This window comes from Triturus cristatus, chromosome 4_2 (assembly GCF_964204655.1).
Source record: "Triturus cristatus chromosome 4_2, aTriCri1.1, whole genome shotgun sequence".
Taxonomy (NCBI): Eukaryota; Metazoa; Chordata; class Amphibia; order Caudata; family Salamandridae; genus Triturus; species Triturus cristatus.
The window spans coordinates 571,145,896-571,170,924 of record NC_140586.1 but is presented as its reverse complement, the minus strand read 5'-3'; the positions used below and the strand labels follow the sequence as shown (position 1 = coordinate 571,170,924).

The 25,029-nt window shown below is 40.8% G+C and overlaps 1 protein-coding gene across 2 annotated transcripts in view; it reads right to left on the bottom strand.

Annotated features, from left to right (window-relative positions):
• Window positions 1-25,029, bottom strand: part of VAV3 (vav guanine nucleotide exchange factor 3) — a 1,147,877-nt gene that overhangs the window by 904,307 nt on the left and 218,541 nt on the right. For both annotated transcript variants that reach the window (XM_085602242.1, XM_085602243.1), the window contains exon 2: window positions 14,297-14,413. In XM_085602242.1, coding sequence (XP_085458368.1) covers window positions 14,297-14,413 — 117 coding nt within the window. The remainder of the gene's footprint in view (window positions 1-14,296; window positions 14,414-25,029) is intronic.

Below are 25,029 nucleotides of genomic sequence, written 5' to 3'. Positions count from 1 at the left end.
AGGCCCTGCAAAGTTGTGTATGCTCATATGGAGGCTTAGCACAGTGGCTGGTGAAAGGCACGGCACAGTACTAAGCAACAGCTGTGCACAGTCAACGGCCATATGCAGTGGCTTATGTTTTCTCTGGGGGCTGTCAGGGTCTGGTTGTAGGCAATAAATAGTGGATCATGTCCACATGATCAATTAGTTTGAAACCCCTGCATTGAACAACTTTTCTACCTTTTTCTATAAGCTAATTAAAGGGTGAGTCCCATAAGCCAGAAGACTGTCCCACCTCATTTGACTTCTGAGGGGGCATGTGTACGGTTAGTTACATTGTTAAATGCAGCCGCAATACTGTGACTGTGTTTTTCAGCAGCAGTACTGCAAGAGAAAATACCGGCAAGGATCACAAACAGATTACCACCAACCTCTGAGGTGAGCTACTCCTCCTAGGGACCAATGATAACATTTTAAACAAAATGTTCAGAGGAGTAAAGGTGGGTTTTGATTGTCACTTGTCTAAAAAAATATACCCTTGGATCGCTCCATTGAAAAGTCGCATTCTCATCAATCTTACGGAGAGTCTAGAGTTTCACAGTTTGCTTCCGATTATGGGTGGTCCATTAAATTGTGGTCCCTGTCTTCTTTCAATTTCTGCGGGTTAAACTTGCTGGAATTAAACTGGGGAAAAATGCTCAGCATTTACCAGGTCACACAGATGTACATTCAGTAAAAACCAAAATTGACATGCAATTCCCTAAATAACCGGAGTAGGCGATAATTACTGAATCCGATAAATTCCAAAAACCTTGACAGAAGACACTCCAGCCCTTGATTAGGGTATACATTTGAACTAAACCAATTAGTGAATCAAACAGGATTACCCAGATCTCAGTCAGTCAGTCATAAACTTTATTCGGTTTTGTGACGATAAAAGTAGAAATACAGACAATTCATTAAACAAGAAAATTAAATACACAATGGTAATACCACAATTATTAGTTAAAATAGATACTAGAATACAAGTAACTCAGGACAGTGACGCACAGGGATATGACAGAAGAAGCTCTCAAAGAAATAATAAATAACAAGGCCCGTCCTAGGACAATTAATCAGTAGTTTGCTTAATGTTAAAAGGGTAAAAACAGTAAAAACATGACACACACATTAGAAACAGAAAATAAGAATGCTCGTTTAAAAATAGATTAAAAGATATGTTAAAAAGTGTTTCAGCAATGTCCATAGTAGTAATGCTGTAGATTCAAGACATTATTATCAGAAACAATGGTTCCTGTGGAATATTACACGCAATACCGATAAAATGTGCGCAATCGCAATGGGAAGGGTTAGAGTAGATTCAAGACAGACCTTCTGATAAACCACATAGTGCCAAGAAACTTTGCTACAGCACAAACTATTACTGGGCTGATGTCATATTTTAAGATGCGCATCGCCTCTACATGGCCCCGAATGCCAAAACATTTGCAAACGGTAGCTAACCATTTAGCTCTTGGCCATCCATATAGAAGACATTCATAAAATATGTGACCAATTGATTCCACAGCAATGGGACAACCTGGGCAATATTGTAGATCATTAGATGTTAGACGCCAGGAAGCTGTAAGTGGAAGTGAGCCAAACCTAAATTGCATAAACAGCTTCCTATCCTGGGGGATCGTGATAGCATCCAGATAGTATTCGTATGAGGCAAGCTGTTTGAACTCTAAAAACTCTGTGGTTAAGCAGCCCCAAGACAAGTATGAAGCAGAGGAATGGGCCACCCAACGCCAATAGTATTTCTTGAATGATTCCTTCATAGGAAACCCTTCACAATCCCTTGATTCCCACAGGCCTTCTAGGCCTATGGCAGTAAGCAAGGATTTCACTTCCTGCAGCCAAGGGATCTTCATGAATCGATCAAGTGCCTGTACTTCATAAAGGGCTGCCATGTAAGGAGACAGGTCTGGGGTAGTTTTAAGGGAAGCCAGAATAGCAGAGGACGTAACTTAGCTTTCTCGACGATAGTCCCATTTCCAACCTTAGCGGGTGCAGAGGGGTGCTCTGTGGGAGCGAAACTAAGGCCCGCAGAAACTTATTCTCTGCAGTCAGCAAACCCTCCATCTTTTTAAATCCACACAATTCCACTCCATGCAAGGCAGAGCTGATTGCCTTGCAGTCCTATATGTGGAGCGGAGCTGCTACTAGTTTGCTGTAGGAGGACCTATGCTCACTAATCAAGGGCCCCATAATATGTCTATGCTGCAAAGTGCGCTTCAGTATTTGGGGCTTCCAGGACATTTGGGGCTTCCAGGACATATCATCGGAGAGAGTGATCCTGAGATAATCAATGGTACTCACTCTCTCCAACGCTATTCCGCCCAATGTAAGATTCCCTTTGTATGACTTGTGTGGGTTCAATCTAAAAGCTTTGTCTTAGAGGTATTAATCTCCAGGCCCCGGGAGTCACAGAAGGCCTTCAACTGGTCTAAAAGCAGTAAGGGTGGGGCGTCTGCGGGAACCACATAAAGGTACTAGACACCCGCATTAATAAATAACTAAAAGAGTGTGGGCGCCAGTACACAGCCTTGCCAGACCCCCTTTTCAACTTTAATTTGTTCGGCAAGTTGCCCTTGATTGCCCCAGCAAACCCTTTCATAGTTAGACACATGAAGGCGGATGACAAGTGATAAGATCATGGGAGGAAGGCCCATCTCTTTAAGAGTGGACCAAAGCTTGTCTCTAGGAACTAGGTCGAAAGCGGACCTTAAGTCAATGAAAGCTACATAGAGACTACCTTGCCCAATGGCCACTGTTTTCCAGATCCATAATAGAAAACAGAATGCCTGATCAATGGTACTTGTTTTTTGCCTGAACCCAGCTTGTTACACAGACAAGATATTATGGTTGGTGACCCAGGCCTGTATTTTCAGGAGAAGCGCACGTGCAAGGACATTCTGGACACGGTCAATAAGGCTGATTGGCCTATAATTAGAGGAGGTAGATCTGTCTCCCTTCTTGTAAACAGGAATTACTTCCGCTCCCTTCCATGAGGCTGGAACTTGGGCCCCTGCTGCGATCCCGTTGGCTAGGGCCAAGATTTAAGATGTCCAATTCTCCGGGTCGTTGACGAAAACGTCTCCTGGGATACCATCTGGGCCAGGAGCTTTGGCCCTGACAATAGAGTTCACACTGGAAATAACTTCATCCCGTGTGAAAGAAATTAGTGGCAATAGGATGGACTATATTACTATTAGTATTGTCACTGTGAGAGGCACATGGCCCAGAGTAGAGAGAAGTGAAATGGTGGACCCAGGCTGATGTTGGGATGTTGTTAGTCGGCGGGAAGGGTCTACTGGCATCCCCTCTAGTTACAAGGAGCAAAAGGTTTCTGGAGTCTTTTTTGACACATGCCTCCCTAAGTTGCTCCCATCTATTCTAATCCCTTTCCCTCTTTGCTCTAGTCTGGGCAAGCTTGTAAGCTTTCCTCACTTCCCATGTCTGGATCACATTGTTGGCTATAATGCAGAGGTCTTTAATCTGTGGGGCACGACCCACAAGGGGGCCCTGGAGTCCTGGCAAGGGGGTCGCGCATTCCCCAGCTTCACTTGTCCCTGCAATTCAAAACGTGTACTTTCCTTTTGAAAAAAGACAGACCTCCTGGAATGGCTAATTTTGATCGTTATCAGCTTCTTCTCTGAATGAAATGCAAATGTAAAAGTGTAAGGGATGCTTGGGAGCAGTTTAGCTTTAATTAATCAAATCACTCCAAGCTTTGTGATGACAAAGATTTGTTTTTTTGAGTGGAAGTGCAAAGCGTTAACAACTGGGCTGGGAGGTGCTTGCTTTTAATTTTAACTGCATTTACACAGCCCTTAGTGCCCCTAAAGAGGTGTTGAAGGGACAGCTATGGAAAAAAAAGTTTGCATTACATACACTCTGCTTTTACTAAAATCTACGTTTGGAAGCACCATTTTATTGTAAAACTATTTCCACCTTTTGCAGCATTCTATCTTACACTGTGTGTAATGTAAGTATAAAATAATGACTTACATTTCCACAGTGCTTTCGGTCACATGCTGTGACCTCGTAGCACTAAAAATACACGTCACTATTCTACACTGAACCAACCAAGATGTAATTCTGTGGCTCTCTGGTTACACGCAGACCTCTGCAGTGCATTCACTAATAGAGGTTTCATAATGTCCTACTGTGCATTTCCCACTGAGTAACAACTTTTTAATTTATTTTTAATTTACTCTGCCCATTATTTTTTATGTAGATACCTGATGGTGAAAGACCTCAAAAACGTACAGAGGGCCTCATTTATGAAAATTGTTGCATCGCTACGACAAAACAGCGATGCAACAGTTTTCACTGCGCCCTCCTTCTGACAATGGATGTGCCGCATTTAATGTACGGCGCACCATGTTGTAAGGAATTACAGATACGTCAGTATTTCTAACGTATCTGTAGGGGCAAAAGTGACACATTGCTGGGGTGTGTCTGTAAACAGACGCAACTCCAGCAATGTGTCCTTTCACATGGGGCAAGCCCCATGTGAAAGGGCCTGCATCAATCTCACGCCTGCTGTGAGACAGGTGTAAGATATTGACACAGTAGCGTCCTAGAAGTATCGCAGTGAAATCTCATAGATTTCACTGCGTCACTTCTACAACACTTTATTGCGGGGGAACACCCACCCTGCAAACATTATACTTGACACAGGTATTATATAGCGCAGGCCTTTACAAAGTGACTCATCTGCGTAGATGCGTCACTTTGTAAATATGGCGCAACGTGGCGCATTATTTACGCTGCCACAGCGTCACAAAAAGTGACACAATGGTGGCGTAAAAGTCTGGCAAGCCTTCATAAGTAAGGCCCAGAATATGTTGGGGCTTATTTATGAGAGGCTTGCATCGCCAGAGCATCACTTTTTTAACCCTCTAGTGGCGCAAGCCTCTCAACCATACCTATGAGGGAGTGCGAAGTCACCCTGCATGGCTTTGCATGGCCTCATACATACCGAGTAAGACATAGCAGCGCAAGTCACTGCTTTGAAATACTCTGCATCAAGGAGGTGTTCCATGGGCTTTGTGTGGGGTTCCCACGCAACACCCATAGATTTTGATGCTGCCCCATATTAAAAAAATTAGGTAAACCTGGGGAGCTTCAAAAACAGATGCCTCCCCAGTGGAGATGTAATGAGGAGAGATGTTTTCATTTCTCCTAGTTTTTCCTCTTTCCATGTGTGCTGCATTCTGCAGCTCACATAGAAAGAGAAAAAGCCTCTCTGGATTGCTTTTGTGAAGGAAGGTGCCCCTTCCTGTACAAAATCAATCCTGCCTGTGTCCATGCTAGGCAGTAATTTGTGCACCAACGCAAGGGAAAAAGACTGGAATACACCATATTTCATAAATACGCCAATTCCTCATAAATTAGGTCCTTTGTTTTTAGCGACACCTTTGACTACACCCCCATTCTCACTAACCTTTGGTTTGCTTTTGTTTTTTTTTTAAATTATTTTTATTGGCATTTGCACAAGTTATCATATGACAAGAAAAAAAGAAAGGATCTTCGTGATACAGTACAGTTTGCATTATACCAAGATTAGGAAGAAGACGAATACAAAGAAAATCCCCATTACCTTGAGTACAGTTTCAGAAAGCCATCATTCCTATGCCTCATATGGTTTATGTAGGGATCTGTGCCAGGAATCCCCCGATTCATAGTTGCAAGGGGGTTGACAAGGTCTAAATGTCTCCTTCACTCTATTCCTTACATGACAATCTCAATAAGGCCAAAACCCTCCGTACATACTCCAAATATTCATCACTAAGCTCAATCCCTTTATAGGGTAACCAAACCACCAAATAATAACTGAATCCCGCCAGGGGCCTACCCCTATCCCATGGTCCGCTAGAGACATGCATTACTATCAGTGTGGATCCCCCCCAACAAAGGCGGGGTGGTGCAGGGGGGGGGACAGAAAACAAGAAAATGAAAAAAAAAACAACAAGAGGACGAGAGGCAAGAAAATACCCATATCACCCCGTCTCAAGCCCAGGGTCCGCCTAGTTGGTTTGCTAAACACTGTGTAATATTATTTCCCTACTGTAAAATTATTTGCTGTAGGAATTGTTTTTTTTTTATAGTTGTCGATGATGAAGAATACAAGGTTCTAGAAATTTTTGTCAGAAGGGGGTCCTTATGCCTAAAAAAGTTTTACAAGGGGGTCTCGGCATCGAAAAGTTTGAAGACCTCTGCTCTAATGGCATCAGCTACTTGTTTGTGGTGGTTCCTGCACTCTTTATTGAACCAGGCAAACTGCGACCTTGTCTTCTTGCTTTTTTTCTGATGATGTCTTGGTTCAATAAAGCAAGTGGCCAATTTATTACAAAGGAGGTTGTGTTGGACTGGGATCTCGTCCAACCCTTACACAGATATAATACATGGCAGCCTGCAATCCCTGTATAAAAGACAAGATCAAAATTTCCTTATTACAGTTGTGTTGTGATATCTCTGGTCACCTGTAATAACGAAATGAGTAATTGCTCAAATAAAGTAGCAGATTTGAGTTGAGGTGTTATGTCATAATGGCAGCTGCCAGAGCCAGTAACCAAAGTAACAAAGCATAATTACAGCTGCAATGTAAACAATGCAAACGAGAACTAGCTTTTAATTCTTCTGATCTGTTTTCATAAAATGAACAGTAATCAGCAGAAAGATGATATTTATACGATATTGGATTAAATCCAGATTTGTGACGGGGGTGAGTGTCTGAAAAGTTTCAGCGTTCCGTCCATCATTTCCTTGTGTTTGCTTTATATTGAACTGCTTCTAATAACTTTTAGCAACAATCCACTAACTGGTTTCTGGTGTCTTTAATTTCGCACTACAGCTTCTGCTGTCATTCTTCATGTCTGCAACCATGCTACCTCTTTCATATGAATGAGGACAACACCAATGATTTAAGCAGTTTGTGGGAAGGTTAACGGTGTGACCATGTATCATAAGGAATAACAGACTTTCTGCCATGATAACAAGTTTTTGTAAGTCACCTCAGAGTTCCATGACCTTACAAAGTAACTCTACCTTCTGTCTTATTCCTCTATATAGTCAGGGAAAGCCTTGGTGACTTGCAATATGCTTACATTCTATGCTAGAGGGTACTTTATATCACATATATCCAGGAATTGGTGCCATAAAACGAATGTACAAATGTGTCCCAGCACTGCTCAGGGATTTCCAAATAGATAGTGCAGCCATGTTTTCCTTTCTACCTTTGGGACTCTACAAAGCACTTATTGGCGTTATTATATTACAGGCTTGTTCATTTCAGGCAACCATTATTGTAATGGCCTTGTCAGCGGTTGCCCCAAATCACTGTCAACTGCTAAGGTAAGCTGTTTGTAAATGAAAACAGTAATCGAACAAGAAAATAGATGATTTGCTAAACAGTGATTCATTAATTCTTCCATTCACCCAGTCCAACTTCGCACATAAATCAAGTATCTGTCCTAGCTCTTTCTCCTTGCACAACATATGCAATGGAAGCCTGGTTGCAAATAGGACTGACAGACACATACACTCTTCTGCCTTCTAATGATCAAATGGCTGGCCTAGAGGAGGATGAGATAACGATCACATCCGAGGTTGGGGATCCAACGGTACAATAATGACTTTCAATTACAAGGTTAGCCATCAAAATATGTCATAACATGCAGATTGTGATGTTTTCTGCACCAAAATCTGCATTTCCTGGTATTTAATCAAACATTCTTATGGCACGAGAGTCATCATTGATAGTTGTCGCTGCAATTTTATATCAAGGACACAGGATTACAATGGGGGCTAGCAGATGGGACGGAAGGGGCCAGGAAGTGGCAGATAAGGAATGCAACTTTATATCAAAGACACAGGATTACAATGGGGGCTAGCAGATGGCACTGGAAGGGGCCAGGAAGTGGCAGATAAGGAATGCAACTTTATATCAAAGACACAGGATTACAATGGGGGCTAGCAGATGGCACTGGAAGGAGCCAGGAAGTGGCAGATAAGGAATGCAACTTTATATCAAAGACACAGGATTACAATGGGGGCTAGCAGATGGCACTGGAAGGGGCCAGGAAGTGACAGATAAGGAATGCAACTTTATATCAAAGACACAGGATTACAATGGGGGCTAGCAGATGGGACGGAAGGGGCCAGGAAGTGGGAGGAAAGTGAAGGAGAATTGTAAAAAGAAAGGAGAGGCTTAGATCATGTCTGTAACACTGACCACCCATCTTTTTCACCCCAAAGGTACCCAGTCTCATGTCACAGGATTAACAACATGGCAGAGCATATAGGGATATTCTCACTTGTGGCACCTTTGCAAAAGTAGCTTTCACCAATTACATAATTTAGCTCCACTTGAGACAGAGGTTCATAATAATGCAAATGTAATCTCACACTTAAATCAGCAAATAAATGAAATTCATACCCAATTAAATGAAATATAAATTCATACCTATTTAAATATTGCATTAAAAAGACTAGACCACCGACGCCTAGCGAAAGTTACAAATCAGTGCTATTAGGAAAGACTGGATGATATAGAGAGATTTGATTAAAATAATCAGAATATAAATGGCTGGAAACATATCAGTGATTCCGAATCTGGACAGGAATGCAAGAAATAGCTGTAGGGATAACACCAGATTTATTGGCAATATTACTCCTCCCCCAGACTGAAAAGGAATTGACTCCTCTGCAAAAAACGATGGTCAATTTAGAGATATATCACAGTCCTCAGCCTGTCGAACGAAAATAGTTTAAATTGATAACTCTATTTATAATCACAAAGCTCCTTCTAACCCTAACTATTCTAACTGGTTGCCACTAAAAGGAAGGCAAAAATACTGAGTCAGACTCGTTCAAACCAGATGCTGAAATTAGAGGCAATTTACAGCCAACATTTTTGGGGGGACCACTTATTGATGTAAGGCATATGCTGAAAATTACATTAAGGAAAGCAATTAAAACCACAGAAGATTGAGCAGAATATTAAAAATAACTACTATTCATTCATTTGCAGGACAAATGGAATGTAGTCTGTTTGTGCAGAGAAGGAGTGTCCATCACCCATCCATGAGTGCAACATTTATGCCAGAGCAACAGGGTATGATTCCCATTTAGATCCTAATTCCAAGCTCAGGGCTACATTTCGATTCCTGGGCCACAGGGATCAGAATTACGAGTTGTGGGATAATTATTGCACTTTCGCATTTTTCAACCCTGCCAAATTATTTTGGGGGAAAGGCCTGAATATAGGTTAAAATGTGGAATTTGGTGTGTTAAATATTGATTGTGAATGTGCTGTTTCATTTCCAAACTGTGGATCCAAGGTTAAATTCCTATTAAATACCTCAATCTGGGGTAATGCTATTTACCGTGTATGGTATGGTAAAAACACACAATATTCCGCACAACTTTAAATCAGGGCATTAGAGTTATTACATGTGAATTTATCCACCCATGGATATTTTCAAAATCTGTGATGGATCCAGCACCTGTGGACTAACGTTTCATGTAAAGAAAATAAATAAGCTTAACAAGGAGAGACAGTAGGCAGATATAAGAACTAATACATTTGACTATTTGCTAAAATGACTCAAGCAAATTAGCAGACATAACATTTACTCCTCTGCGGAGGCAAATGCTGGGTTGTAACCCTTTGTAATTAAATTTCTTTAGATTTCTCGTGAATGGATTTTCTTCTGGGATGTGATAATACCTGCTTACCGTGTGAGCAATACAATGTCGAACTCAGGCTAACCGTTTTATTATTACTAAATTATTGAGTGTACTACTCCACATCATATAACATGGTCATGCAATGTACATGCGAATAATAGTCATCAACCTGGATGATATACATAATAGATTGCAAAGAGCAAAAGCATCTGAACTGCAGTCAACAGAAAATGTCTCTTTTTTAGAAGTCAAATCAAATAATAGCTTATCAACATCTCAATGCATCATATCTTATGAGAAATATTCATCCACCTTAATTCTTTTTTTTATTGTGTCATCAACTAATGTCTTTGCATAGGTTTATCAACTACAAATTGTAATGTTCTATTACCTACGATTAGTACACCACCAATGCAAATTGTGTCTCAGTCTGTCCAGAGTGATTACAGGTGGACCAGTATGTTTTGTTGAAGAAGTGTGTTTTTATAGGTAGGTAAATCTTTATTGAACAATTTCTTTTAAAAATCACTGTAAATCATACAAGCTACCCTCAATCCCTTCTATAGCTCATACATTAAAAATCTCCACAGATTAAATCATTATAATTCATCAAATTCCATTATAATGGTAATTGTTTTCCTTATTAAAACAGCACATACAATATTATTATTTAATCAACATATTCTTAAAATCAATTCATAATTCTATTTTCAAATAATCTGTGAGAATCATCCCTAATGTATCAATACAGTAGCCCCAACATTCACCATTTACAATCTGTTTAGCGTATCTCAAGGCATTAATAAACATTAAAATCATAAAAACAATTTATATTGAATCCCTGGATTCTTCAAGCACATCAGCATTAATTTAATAAACGTAATCGTACACCCAATTAGTTTATTCGTCCTTCCTGCAAAACAGTACTCAGTTGCCTCTTTAAGTGTTCCAATACCCGCTTCTTTAAAAAGTAGTTTCAGGTACTCAGTTCTTAAATTCTGTAGGTAGGGACACAAGCATGGAATATTCTCAATTGTTTCAGAGTATGAGTTGCAAAAGTGACACGGAGTCCTATGTCCGTCAGTTTTATTCAAACAGCCTTTGAACTGCAACAAGTGGATACATAGGAGCCTAAAACGTAAAAAGGACTTTTTTACCCATGGACTTAGGTTAGAATCAAGGTACATCTGCCTTTTTATTGATAACGATCCATACGTGTACTGGGAGTTCTTATACTTTGCTGCCACTGCGAGATCTATTTCATATGCTACAGCTCTCATATTCCCTTTTATTCGTGTATTTCTAGAGAGCCTGACCGTTACAGCTAGTTTTTTTCGTGTTGGTCACTGGGAGTATCTTAATAATTCCTCCAACTTGGCTCCTGTAACTAACACGCTTGTACTCTGACAGTTTTCCATATCTATTCTAATCAAGCCTTTCAAGCTGGATAAAAATGCATTCTCACAATCACAGAGATAATTGGCCAAATTAATATAGTTTAAAGTGACTAGTTGCAATAATCCCAATTCAATTCTAATTGGTGTACTAATATGCAACTTAAACATTTGCTGTAAAATGTTCATATTTTCATTAACAAAGAATTTTACTTTTGTTTCTTTAAAACTATAGCTCTATATAAAGGAACCAGAAACTGTTTTTGATTTATAACCGTTAACGTGGGGTCCATTGCACCCCCCTCGCCCCATATAAATGTGCAGAACGCACAATAGACTCTATTCTTAATCCACACTAAGGGGCCGATTCCGATCCGGGTCGGAAAGCACTCTGACCGATTCGGATCCGGAGTGTTTTCTGACCGAGCCGGACCCCTACAGTCCGACCGAGCAAGTACGATGCGCACGTATGCTGTCGGACTCGGTTCGGTCGGACTCCCATAGAAGTCAATGGGAGCCAGTTGTATGACGCGTACATGCGCTCCCATTGACTGAATGGGTACGTCTCGAACAAGTGCACCCCCTACAGTGGGTACGTGTCGGTACCATCCGCACCGTACATGCCTATGTGGGGGAGTTCCATGGGTCTCCCCCTATGTGCGAGTCGTATGGACCGACGTGGACCCCTGAAGTCCGACTCCGGGAGCTTTTGCGAACCGGACACTCCAGCTCACACAGGCTGTCCGACGCGTGCATCGTACTGGCTCGGTCGTGAATAGCATCCATTGCACGCCACGGTTAGCTTATGACCGAGACGAACGGAGCGGTTCGGACCCGGAAACGACTCGGTCGGTGAATTTCATGTAGCTTGCATCGTATTGGCTCGCTCGTACAGCTGTAACGAGTCGGGCGGAAAACACGCGTACCGCTCGTAGTTTTTTCGGCCGGATCGCGTTCGGTGCCCTGCAGACCTGTATCAGAATCGGCCCCTAAATGTGACACCCATGAAAATTTTAGATCAATGGTAACCCTTAATATTCTGTCACTTGCTCTATTACTTGCTCAACTCACCACATAAATCCACCTTTTGGGTTTCCCAATGACATGATTTTTGTTTTATTATAATAAATAAAGAGGCCATTCTTCAAGTGAAAATCTCTTAGACTTGTTAGCAGTCTTTGTAAACCATTCTGAGTCTTTGATATTAAAACCAAATCATCAGCTTATATTAAGTGTCAAATGTTATCAAATTTCAGTGGATAGCCATTATCTTTGTTGAGAATTGGGGTCAAATCCAAAATATAAAATGCAAATAATATTGGTACCAGAATGCACCCTTATTTAAGACCATTATAGGTTTTGATGATAACCCTAGCCCCGTGCTAATTTGACTTGTGCCCATTTATCCGCCTAAAATTCTACCAATAGATGTACAAGGGGAGCATGTATACCCCATTTTAATAATTTTGTCCACAGCTTTTGTCTTAAGACTTTATTAAATGGGGTGGACAAATCCACACAACACAAAAAGATTATACTGTTTTAAGGTTAAAGTTTGCTGGAACTAATATCCACTAGATTATCAATAATGCAATAATTCGACTTAAAACCAGTTTGATTTATCAAAATAAGGCCCATGGAGAAAAGTCAGAAGATGCTTTGCAATAATTTACCATCTGCAGCTAACAATGTAATAAGATGCTAGCTACCTGTTTCAGACTTTGGTCTTTTTAAAAGCAAATTGGCTGCAATCAGAAACCTTACCAAGATGGTAACACTTGGCCATGAAAATGGATTGATTGAATAATAATATTGCCGGAGCATTACTCTAATTTTTGGGATCTGTTTTAATTACTGCTATTGGAATTCAATTTGGCCCTGGGCTTGGGATTCTTTATTCTTTCTTATTAAGTTCGACTGATTTACAAAATTGACCATTGTATGGTCAGGGTGATTTCTGTATTATGCAGTTATATAATCTTTCCATTTACTACATGGGATATGATAATCTGCTCTATACTTATCTTGTTCTAGGCCTGTCGCTATAAAGTACCAAAACATATAACTTTGCCCATTGTTAATACTGAGTGTATGACTAGGCAATTTTCCAAGCCTCTCTTCCTTTTTAATTGAGTGATTCTTTTCCTCTACTCTTACTTTAGCATTCATATACTCTTGGAGTGATTATTCTTTTTTATTAGTGTTCTTAGTTGTTTCCTATATTGTCTTTTTTCACTACATATTAATTTATTCATGTGACTCTCTTTACGGACCCCTTTATTTGTGAAAGTGGCTGGCACTAATAGAAAAGTTCCACATATTTTTCCACAATATATTTCAATCAGCCTACCAACTTACATTTATTATAGCTGACAGTACTATTATTCTCATTGCCTCAACTATTTTATTATCCGCCCAGATTGTTTAAACTTACTGATAGGTCATTATTCCACACTATTCTTCCTTTTATCTTTTTCACCACACTCTTCAATCTGCCTTACTATTGAATACATACTAACTTCCAAGTAAGCAAATGCTCTGCGGCTCATGATCACTCTCCGGTCTTCAAATAACTTGAAACTTAGAGCATACATGAAAGTTAGATACATGTATCCAAGCGTAATCAATGAGTATTTTGAATCCTAGTGTCCTAAATGTGTATTCTGCTGACTGATTGGCCCTTTGTCTTCCATTTTGCTATCAATCACATAGATTAATAAAGGAGTTATAGATTTGCCTTCCTCTATAGGATGTAGTAATTTTCCTGACAACATATTGTGGAATATTAAAGAAATCATCCTGCTCATCAAACACCTTGTTTGTCCTACTTGAGTGTGTTTGTAGTATGACCTGTATGGAAATATATGGGTGTCTCTGAGAATGTAGAAAGGGTGGTATATTATGTCTGGCCTTCTGTAGAGATGGCCTTATATGGACTGGCCAGTAGTTTCAGTCACCCAAAAAGAAATGAACTGTTATCAGCATTCTCTGATCCTTACACGATATTCATCACCTGACTAATTTGGAAAATATTTTTAGTCCAAGATGATCAGTGCCATATGATCCCACCAAGATCCACGCTGAATGTTGCATTTCTCTGATTTGTTACTGTCTTGCAACTGCAAATTCTAACAGTTAGCATCAAACAAACAAAAACATTTAGAAAATGTATTTTCACTTACCTTTGCAAAGTCACGAACGTCAAACAGGTCATATGCTTCAAAAAGATCACTCTTTTTCATTCCAAAAACCTCACAACAGGATGACAGGAATGTTCGAATGTTCTTCAAACATAGAAACTGAAAGGAAAAAGAACTGCATTAATTTATGTGATAATATTGAGCTACGGGACAGCAGCATTTTGTGCATTTTTAAAAATATCAGTTGATGGAAACTGTTAGAAATGGGGTTTCTGGTTGGCTAGGGTATGCACCTAAGCCAGGTAGAACCCACCACTCTAGTCAGGGTAAGGGAGTTACCCAACCAAGACAACCACTACTCACCCACTTGGTAGCTTGGAAGAGCAGTCAGGCCTATCCCATGTAGAAACCAATCGCCAAGCTAGCACAACTTGCTTTGACAAGCAAAGGGCATCTAAGCTATAAAATAGAACAACAATTTCTATGACCCTTCACAAGCTCACACCCCCGTCTGTAATGATGAATTATATGTTGTACACCAAAGAGGAACACATTTTTCTAGCGCACAAATGTGTTACGGCGAGACAAGAACTTTTAACATTGGGGCAGCATTCCTGCCTTCCAACAAGTGTTTTTTTTTTTAGCAAGTTACAATTATGGCAATGTGTGTTAATGTATTACTCATCATGTACACTGTTAGTTAAAAGTAATATAAAATATACAAAATTGGAATTTAGAGAAGAATTATAATTTTGCTCTCCCCAAAATCATGCACTTTGGTGCACAGAGTAAACTAGCAAAACTGTTTTAGCATTACCTGTCAATGCCGTTATCAAAACTGTACAGAAATACTGCCAATATTGCGTTAAAATTGGAGAATCCATTAGAAAAATAGAAAGCAGATCGTGGTTAGAACAATACTTATAGAATGACTTTGACATTAGATTCTTCCATATTGAACTATGAAGATACACCACTATAAGGGCGAGTTCTTTGCAAAGTGGCAAGAGAGATCTCATACCCTTTTCCACAATCTCTCCTCCCACTCCATGGTCAAGTCAGTGTAGAGTAGACCAACCTCATATCATGGTAGGCAGTTTCTTCAGCATTATGTCTGTTGGGAAACCAGACCTCCACTCAGTTCAATGTAATGTGATCATGTGGTCCGCCCCCTTGTCAAAGAAAGTGTTTCCAGTTTGGATGTGCTGAGGAGGGACTGCATGCAGTTTGGCCCCATTCTCGTTGTCTTCGATGGAGGAAGGCACCTAGACGCCAATCAGGGTAGATGCCTGAGGGCCAGGGCATTACTAACTGAGGCACTGGTCTGGAGTATCTTATCACATATAAGCAACCACTGCCTTAAGAATTTTCTTGGGGAACTCTGGGCTTTTTTAACTCCGTCAGGAGGTGGTAATAATCTCCCTCTGCCTTATCCTAGAGGATAAGGGAATCCAAAGATATTGGAGTAGACGCCTCACTCACTTATCGTGACATGCTTCATCATTGGCACCTATCCACACCCGGGTAAGATGATACAACGGGGCGGACTCAACCATAGATGGAATGGGAGTTCTTAGATAAAGCAATACTAGATAAGCAGGGATCCAGATGAGTGATTGTTAAAAATACCTCAAGGTGTTCCCAAATGCTATGCTTTATTCGGAGGGAACCTGGGGTATGAATAAAAACGTGAACTTGTCGGGTTTTACTGAATATGATTGTTCGGTTGTACCCCTTTTGCTGTGCCAACATATTTTGGCCCTCGCTAAGAGCCCACGTGGGTCTGGGGCCTTTGTCAGGGCTATTTTACTAATATATTGTCCCTGCTTCAATAATGTGCATGCACTCCATGCACCAATGTGAGGCCTAATGCGCTCACCTGTCTTAGTTCTGTTCTCAGTAGATTTTCCACTGATCTTTTTATTCGAGGGACATGAGGATCAGCCAGGAGGTACTCTCTTATAGTCACACATTCTTCAAAGATTCCAGCACCGCTGGATTACCTTCATGATCCCACTCTGTCCGCCGCCGTCTGAGTATGACTGTATTAGGGAAGGCACCATATTGCAGTCATGGACAGAGAAATGGACCAGGGTACATGGCTTTCAATAGCTACCATAGATATGTGACATCCTTAACATCAAAAGAAAATTCCAATTGGTAGACATGTTTTCCCTGATGTGAGTCTGAAGCTAGATTGCCTAATCTACCCATAGGAAATCAATTGACATACTTGAAGGCAGAACCTTGAAAGCAGAACAGCCTTCCATTTCAAAGGGTCCTTTATCAAGGCGTCCGAGCTGGTGGGCATCTCTTTCTGTATGATAGTGACCTATCTCATGCTGCTACTAAGAAGCTAAAAGGGCACCATGGCAGGATGAGGCTTCCCTGGGATTACAGTGGACCCCGACCATGCATCACTCTCAGCCCCAAAAACATGGAGCTTCCCGTCTTCCACAACCAGCCTCTGCTCTTGTGCCTACTTCCCTCCTTGGTACTGATCTTCAAAGATGCCCCAAAGGATTTTTTTTATGTTCAGCTGGAACAGGAAGGTGAACCCGCCACCTTGAGCTACAAATCAGCTTGCGGGTGGAACTAGGACCCTAGGAGAGGGGAAAAATAATGACATTCAGTAAGTAGTCTTCCAGCAAGACACCGTTCTTGGTTCCTCAACTCTCCAGGCTTCAGTTTAGCTCAGGTTTGGAAGCAGACCTACTCCTCATATATCCATGAATTAAATGCAGATCTGCTAACTACATCATATCATCAATACATGGGTCCCAAGAACAACCACCCTATTTTTCTAGTGCTTTCATCCTGTCAGGAGATTGACTCAACCCAAAACCATGGCCTTTGCATGCCAACGTAACTCACTGTGTTGCTAGGATGGAATGAAACAAGGGCTATTTGCATTGGACTCTGCAGTGACACTGCTTAAGGATTGTTGTTTGCTCTTTTCAAAAAAGATTACATCGGTGAATTGTTACACTCCCTTGTTCAAGAATGTTTAAAGTACAGCCTAAAGTTTCTTCTCATCCAGATATGGCTGCACTACTTTCCCTATTTTTCATTTTGCAGATAAGATACTGTGTCATGTCCCATGACACTTACTTGACTTTGGGGTGTTTCTGAATATACAGGTTAGGCAGACTCAGTTATAATCATCCACTCTCCAGGATGAGGAACCATATGCAAACTCCACTAGGAGGGCTTACGTACGATGCATTTCTTCCATGTCTGACTTTGGTCACCCTCCACTCAATGGGCCAGACATCTTTAGTGCGGAATCAGAGTCTGAAACTCCCTATTACCAATCGGTTTTGCCAGATGGCGCAAAGTACCTGCTACACCACTCTGCAGCTAATTCCCATAGGCATATACATAGGTCTCTGACAAGCACAGCTGTGAAAAGCAAAAATAGCCAAGCTGCATCTTCTAACAACAGTCTCTAAAAACTGTGATGTAGAATCAACAAGGAATACATTGTAAGTGAGATAACCACCACCTGTATTTGTTGTCCACCTTAAGTAGATTTGACAAAGTTAGAAAAGGGGGTCTCTAGTTGGCAGTGGTAGGGACCCTTCCTTCTAGTCAGGGTAAGGGAGTTACACACCCAAGGTAAATCCCTGCTCATCCCCTGGTAGCTTAGCGCGAGCAGTCATGCTTATCTCAGAGGCAATGTGTAAAGCATTTATGCATAAAGCACACAGTAACACAGTGAAAACACTACAAATGGACACCACACCAGTTTGGAGAAATAACAAATCTTGATCTAAGCAAAACAAGACTGAAATGACAAAAATCCAACATACACAATTCAAGATATCACTTTTGTAAAGGTTTAAGCAAATCAGTCCATAGAACTCTATGGATACGTTGATTTTAGCACAAAGTACCTTTGATGCGTCAAAATCCAAGACAAAAACAGCCACAAAGGAGGAAAGCATCAGAAAACACAGCAATGCTGCATGTGGGAGAAGTGTTGCATCAATTCCTTAATGTGAGGAGAAGGGATGCGTCAAATTCCAAAAGTGGCTCCTTACTGCTGGGCAATTTGAAGAAAACTTGGCGCACGGGTGCGATGCGTGGAAAATCCAGGCACACTGGGCATTGATTCTTCCATCTGCGGTTAGGTGATGCGTCGATTCCTTCAGCCGCCCAGCAGGGCTTGCATCAAAGTCGGAGCAGGAGTTTCGAACGTCAGAGACACAGTGCTCTGGAATCGGGCTGCTGAAGTTCTTCTAGCTGCAAACAGGCACTGCATTGATTTTTCAGCCGCACGGTGGCGATGCGTCCGTTTTTCAGGCCCAGGGCAAGCTTGCGGCAGGAAAATGGTGCTCCAGGGCGATGCGTGGATTTTCAGCCATTGAAGAAGCAAAACCACCTGCAAGGGCCCAGACCTGGAATTGGCACCACTTAAACACCAAGCAGAGGAATTCAGGGAGCTGCAGATGAAGTCTTTGATGGCCCTGAGACTTCTAACAGGAGGCAAGCACACACAAGCCCTTTGAGAACTTGGAAGGAAGGAGTCCAGAAAGCAAAGTCCAGTTATTTCACTGCTCACAGATAGAAGCAGCAACTGCAGGCCAACCCAGCAAAGCATCACAGCAAAGGTGCAGTACTCCTCCTTACCGCTCTTCAGCTCATCTTCTCGACAGAGTCCTCTGTCCAGAAGTATTCAGAAAATGTGGGTTACAGGTCAAATATTTATACCTCTTCTGCCTTTGATGTAGGCATACTTCAAAGGATAGTCTTTGTAGTGCACAGATCCTGCCTTGTCCTGACCTGGCTTCAGACACACTACAGGGGGGGGGGTGGAGACAGCATTGTTAAAGGACATGCACCGTCTTATTCAGGTGTCAGTGACAACTCCTTCCACCCCTCTAGCTCAGGAAGGACCATCAGCCTGGTGATGGGCAATCAGGATATGCAAGGCACACCCCAGCTCCCTTTGTGTGACTGCCTAGAATGAATGCACAAACAACCCAACTGTAAGTCTAAATCAGATGTGGATTCCACAGGCAGGCAGAGGGACAAGATGATAAAGCAAGAAACTGTCCATTTTCTAAAAGTGGCATTTTCAGACACTGTATTTAAAAACCACCTCCACAGAAAGATGTGTTTTTAAATCCTGAGTTCAGGAAACCCAAACTCCAAATCTCTTCCCAATTGAAAGTTGCACTTGTAAATGGTTACAAGACATCTCCAAAGATAACCTATGGGAGAGATCGTCCTTGCAATAGTAAAACCTAAATTAGCAGTACTTCCCTAGCAGGACACGTAAAACACACCAGTACATGTCCTACCTTTCACATACACTGCACCCTGCCCATGGGGCTACCTGCCTTACATGTAATAAAAAAGGATGGTTGGGCCTGGCAAATGGGTGCACTTGCCAGTTTGACATGTCAATTTAAAACTGCACTTGCAGAGACTGAGACTACAGTGGCAGGCCTGAGAAAATGTTTGCAGGGCTACAAGTGGGTGACACAATCAGTGCTGCAGGCCCACTAATAGCATTTGATGTACAAGCCGCTGGGCACACAGTGTGCACTTTACTGGGGACATACCAGTAAATCATATATGCCAATCATGGATAGCCAGTCACAATCATTTGTTTACACTGGGAGCACTTTCACTTTAGCATTGATCAGCAGTGGTAAAGTGCCCAGAGTTCAAACACCAGCAAAAATGAAATCTAGCATACAGTCAAAAATACAGGAGGTAGAGGCAGGGTAAGACAGGGGAAACCATATGCCAAGGATGCCAGGTCTAACAGACAAGCATGTAGGAATGACGATAACATAAGGTGAAGTGAAAAGAGGTGCTGGGATGCAGGGCCGGACTGGGGACCGAAACCAGCCCTAGCAAACTGCTCGGCCGGCTGGGGGAATGGAGGAGGGCAGGGGTGTTTTGCTGCCGAGCTGGTTACTAGGGCTGGTTTCCGCCGATTTTGATGCAGGGGGCCGATATTGCCGGCCCCCGGTAACAAAAACAGCCCCCCAGGGGCTCGAAACCAGAGGGCCCTCCTTGCTATACAATTTGGTGAGCATTACTGGTGAGGTGACAACTATTTGGAAATGTGGACTATTTTCAAGCAGATAAGGTTTTTGTGCAGGGCGGCTGCCATTGGATTTAAGACTTAATGAACTAAGGTCGTTGGCCAAATAGGAGGATCCTCTCTTGGTGATAATAACCTAAAAGACTTGTAATGATTTATCTAACACTTACATATGTTACAAATAAGTATTTGTCTTTTATGTCTGCAAAGCAATGTTAAACTGGGAATAGTGCCTCTGCCAAGAACTGTGCATTGATTATCATGCACCAATGAAGGAGGGGGAACTTATAGACTGTTGAGATATTAAATAGGTCTTAAAACAGTGAAAGTTAAAATACTATAGATTTCCCAAGGTACTCATACTGCATCAAGTAATGAGTCCACCATCTCTAAGCATGTCATCACCAAGTCTATTTGGTGAGGGAAAGAGCAGGCAATTCAGGCATGACAGTACCACTGCTATGACAATCAATTAAAGGATGTTGTGGGCATCAGTGGCAGAAATTGTGAGGTGAAATACAAACCTACAAAGTATATGCCATAAAAACTAAAACACCTAAATACATACTGCAGACAATAAAGAACACTAAAAATATTGAACTTTTAAAATTTTCCAAATCCCGTCCGTCTTATGTCTCAGTGATTGTACAACTGGGTTACATTACTATACTGATTCCAGCATATTTGGGGGAAGCGATTTATAGTCGAACTAGGTGCATGCCAGTATTCATTGAAGCGCATTTTTGTTGTATAGCCTTATTTTTGCAATCTGCATTTCTTAACCTTTTTTTATGGAGTGTACATTTTTGTACAAAATATGTTTCATGGTACCTGTTGATCCACATATCTTTTTTTGGATACACTAAAAACCAGGAAGACCTGTGCTTTAGATATCCATCAATGGTAAATGCCGGACTTCCTTTCACAGGGCAAGTATGTTAGTTGACTGGACTGCAGACTAAGTCAGCCACTGCATGATGCCATAATGATTTCTTGGAGACCATATTGCAAGTGGGTTGGTCTTGGACCGCACAAAATCAACACAATTGTGAGAATTGTCAGATGAATTAAAAATACACTTTAATGGTAACGTTGGATTTTAAGTACCAATTTAGAAAATGTCATATTTAGTTCGTGGGCATTTTCCTACCCTAAACTATTTGGTGCCTGTCTCTGTCCTAGGCCACATGACCGGGTGTAGTTGGCAGTTGGGCAGGAGGCAGGAATTGGCAGGAGGGCCTGGACCAACTTGTAGCTTTCATCTCTAGAAAGCTACTTCCCAGTGAAAGGGGGCGAGTGTTATTGAGTGGGAAGCCTTTGCTGTGGTCTGGGAACTGAAGAAGCTGAGCCTATGATTGTTTGTGACTTACTTCCGGGTTCAGACAGACCACAGGCCCTCAGATGAAGGGTGAGAATTCAAAACTGTTGAGGTGGTCCATCTCCCTACAGAGAATGTGTATGGTGGAACACGGTCCTGGGCCAGACCACTACAATACTGATAGTCTGTCCAGGTTCTTCCCCCTTAGAAAAGAGAACTCCCAAGAGGTTGGGTAGTTCTCCCTTTTCTCAGCTGAGGGTGAGACACGTGTTAGACTGGTCAGACTTCCCCCAAACATTTTGCCTTTATCCTCCGCTTTTTACTAGAATTTGTTTCTGTTGGCCTTAGGTCCCTGTGCACTTTACCACTGCTAATCAGTGCTAAAGTGTTTGTGCTTTGTCCCTTAAACATGGTAAAATTGGCTTACACTTGATTACCATATTTAATTTACATAAACGTCCCTTGTAGAGTTTTAAACCATATATCCAGGGACGGTAAATTAAATACTACTGGTCGGCCTGCAGCACTTATTGAATCCATTGTGCCTATAGCGCAGGGTGCTTTGTAATTAAAAGGTTGAACAGGTACTTTTAAGTTTTGCATGCCCTAGTAGTTAAAAACTCTTACATTAATTTTTCACTACTGTGAGGTCTACCTCTCAAACAATATTATTGAGTTGCCTTATTACATTTAATAAGAAGTGCTAACATTTCAATGGGAACAGGTGAGCATTTCGTGTTTGGTGTCTGAGAATTACAATTAAAAATCCTCTTTAATGGTAAAGTCAGATTTTAAGTTAACATTTTGACAATGCCTCTTTTTGAAAGTTGACATTTTCCCACCCTAAACTATTTTGTGCCAGCAGCCTATCCCAGGTCACGTGAGGGTGTAGTTGGCAGGTGGACATTGTTTATTTTTCCGAAACAGCCACACTATAGATGATTAGGTGTGATCAACTTTCAAAATGGGAGAGCGGAGCTGGGCACAGCCCGACTTGCAACTGCATAGCCAGTGCTCTTCGCACAAAGGACTTGTCACCCCTGCACTGTTCATGCAGGCAGCTTGAAGCAAAGACAGGGGGAGCAGGAAACCTCAACCACTTCAAAGGGAAGGCATTTAGACAAAATATAATGACGTAAGTATCAGGAGATAGAAATATTGGAAGAAAAATATTGTGATACATAAAAATCTTGTGAAAAATATCATTTGTTTCAGGTAAGTAAAATCCTTTTTAAGAAAATCCTTGTTGTTAATATCATTTTCAATCGTATAGTTATAAAAACTTTGTTTTTTAATTATTCTAATGTGTTTTAGTTCATACATTTTTTGTATGTGTTACTACTGTTTGTATAATTGTTATATTTTTTTAACACAGTTTGTAATGTTAAGTGATTTAGAATTTTAATTTAATTGCTAATAGCAGTGTATAGTTTTGTAGCAGGTTGTTGGGTTTTTAGGGGATAGAGTGGGAAGGTAATTAAGTAATAAATAAATAACCATTATTTTTTTATTGAAAAAATATTATTATATTGTTTATGAATCATGTAAACTGGAGATCTGCTTTTTATTTTTTTAACACACATATCTATATATATATATATATATGTATCTATATATAGATATAGATATGTGTTTTAGTTCATAAATTAACTTGCCCCACTAATCTAATCTTTACCTCCTCAGAACACTTTTGAGGAAAAAATGTTCTACGTCTAAAGGTGTTCGCTGACCAGGCCCGAACCACTATTTGTGTCAGACCCACGCTCCTTCACGGTCAGCCTTTCAACTTTGACCAAGTCTCGTTGTCTGGATGTCTGCAGTTGGCGCTTTAATATTTAAGGCATTACTTTTTATTAAAAACTTTAAAAATACATACTTTCGGTTCTACTGATTGGATTTTTGATTTTTGGTGTCAAGCAATTTATTAAAATGTACTCTATTTTTTATAAATTGGAGTGTGATTATTTTGTGGTGTGTTTTTACTTTATTACTTCATTACTGTTTGTATGCTGCATAAATAATTTACACATTGCCTCTAAGCTAAGCCTGACTTTGTACCAAGCTACTAGAGATTTATGCACAGGTTAATTTAGTGACTTTTTGTGGTTCACCCTGACAGGGATTGTGGCTGTTGCTTGACCAGGGCTAACACCCCTGTCAACCAACAAACCAATTTCTCAAAACAATCATTTAGGAAAAAAAGACTTTCAGTCAGACAATTGTCTCATTTATGATGTCTAGGTGTTTAAACAGAAGTAATAGACAATGTACGCAAGACAGAATATAATGGAATTATAATGAGATAATGAACCAAAATTAAATTAATATGTTAAATAATTTGCCTCATTGACATATTCATACATAGTCAAATAAACCAACACATCTGGAGATCATTCAGCATTTATAAATTTTTGAAAGAATTCCTAAGGTTTATAAAATTACAATAAATCCGTGGAACAAATGTACATCCTGAACCCCTAGCATTGTGAAAGCAATTTGCCTCGGGGCCTTCAGGAATGAGAAAAAGAGTATGTCCTCTTATATAGCTTCTTTTCAGGATGTCTACAACCTCAAAATGCATTGTTTAAGTTGAAGGGCTTTTCGAAGCATATTTTGCAGAAGAGCGTCAAGAGACATACAAGTTCTGGTGACCAACATTCCGGTCCATGAAGAACAGTGGAAGATATGCCAACAAATATGATTTTTACGCAGATAAAATGAAAAACCCCAAACCATCAGGACCCATCCATCAAATGTTCAGATACGGGCTTTACAAGCCTCAGCTATGACCACGTGGAAAGTGTCAAATTAAAGGTAAGGTCAAGTGAACTATAACGCTAAACTGCCTTAAGGATCAACAGATGAATCGTGATTCAAATAGCTTTATTTGTGCAAACATTTATTGCAGATGATATCATTCATTTTAGTGCAATTGATCAAAATATGCTACTAAAAGTATTAACAACATCTTCTGAAGACCAATAGGTGTCTGATTTGGAATACTGTGCCATTTACTTAAGCTTTACGTAAGAGATTACTTCTGTATCTGGGAAACAAAGCATGGTCTTCTAAAACAGAAGGTTTGCTGAATACAAATGAATCAAGAGTGGGGCAAGGACACGCCTCTGTTTTAAGGCTCAACATAGGGAAATAATTTTATCATAACCACATGTTGGATCTCTAACTTACTCTCAGCCTTGCATCAGTATAAAGGTCTATAGCTCTATAAGAGGAGGCCTAGATCACTAACAATTCTGCCAGCCTTCCCTAAAACCCCTTCTGGCCAAACTACTGAGTTGTGTGCACAAATTAATATATGCATAGTGGTCACTCTTTTTAGCTCAGCAGAACTAAAATAGCTGTGCTAATCCAATCACTTTATACATAAATTGCACA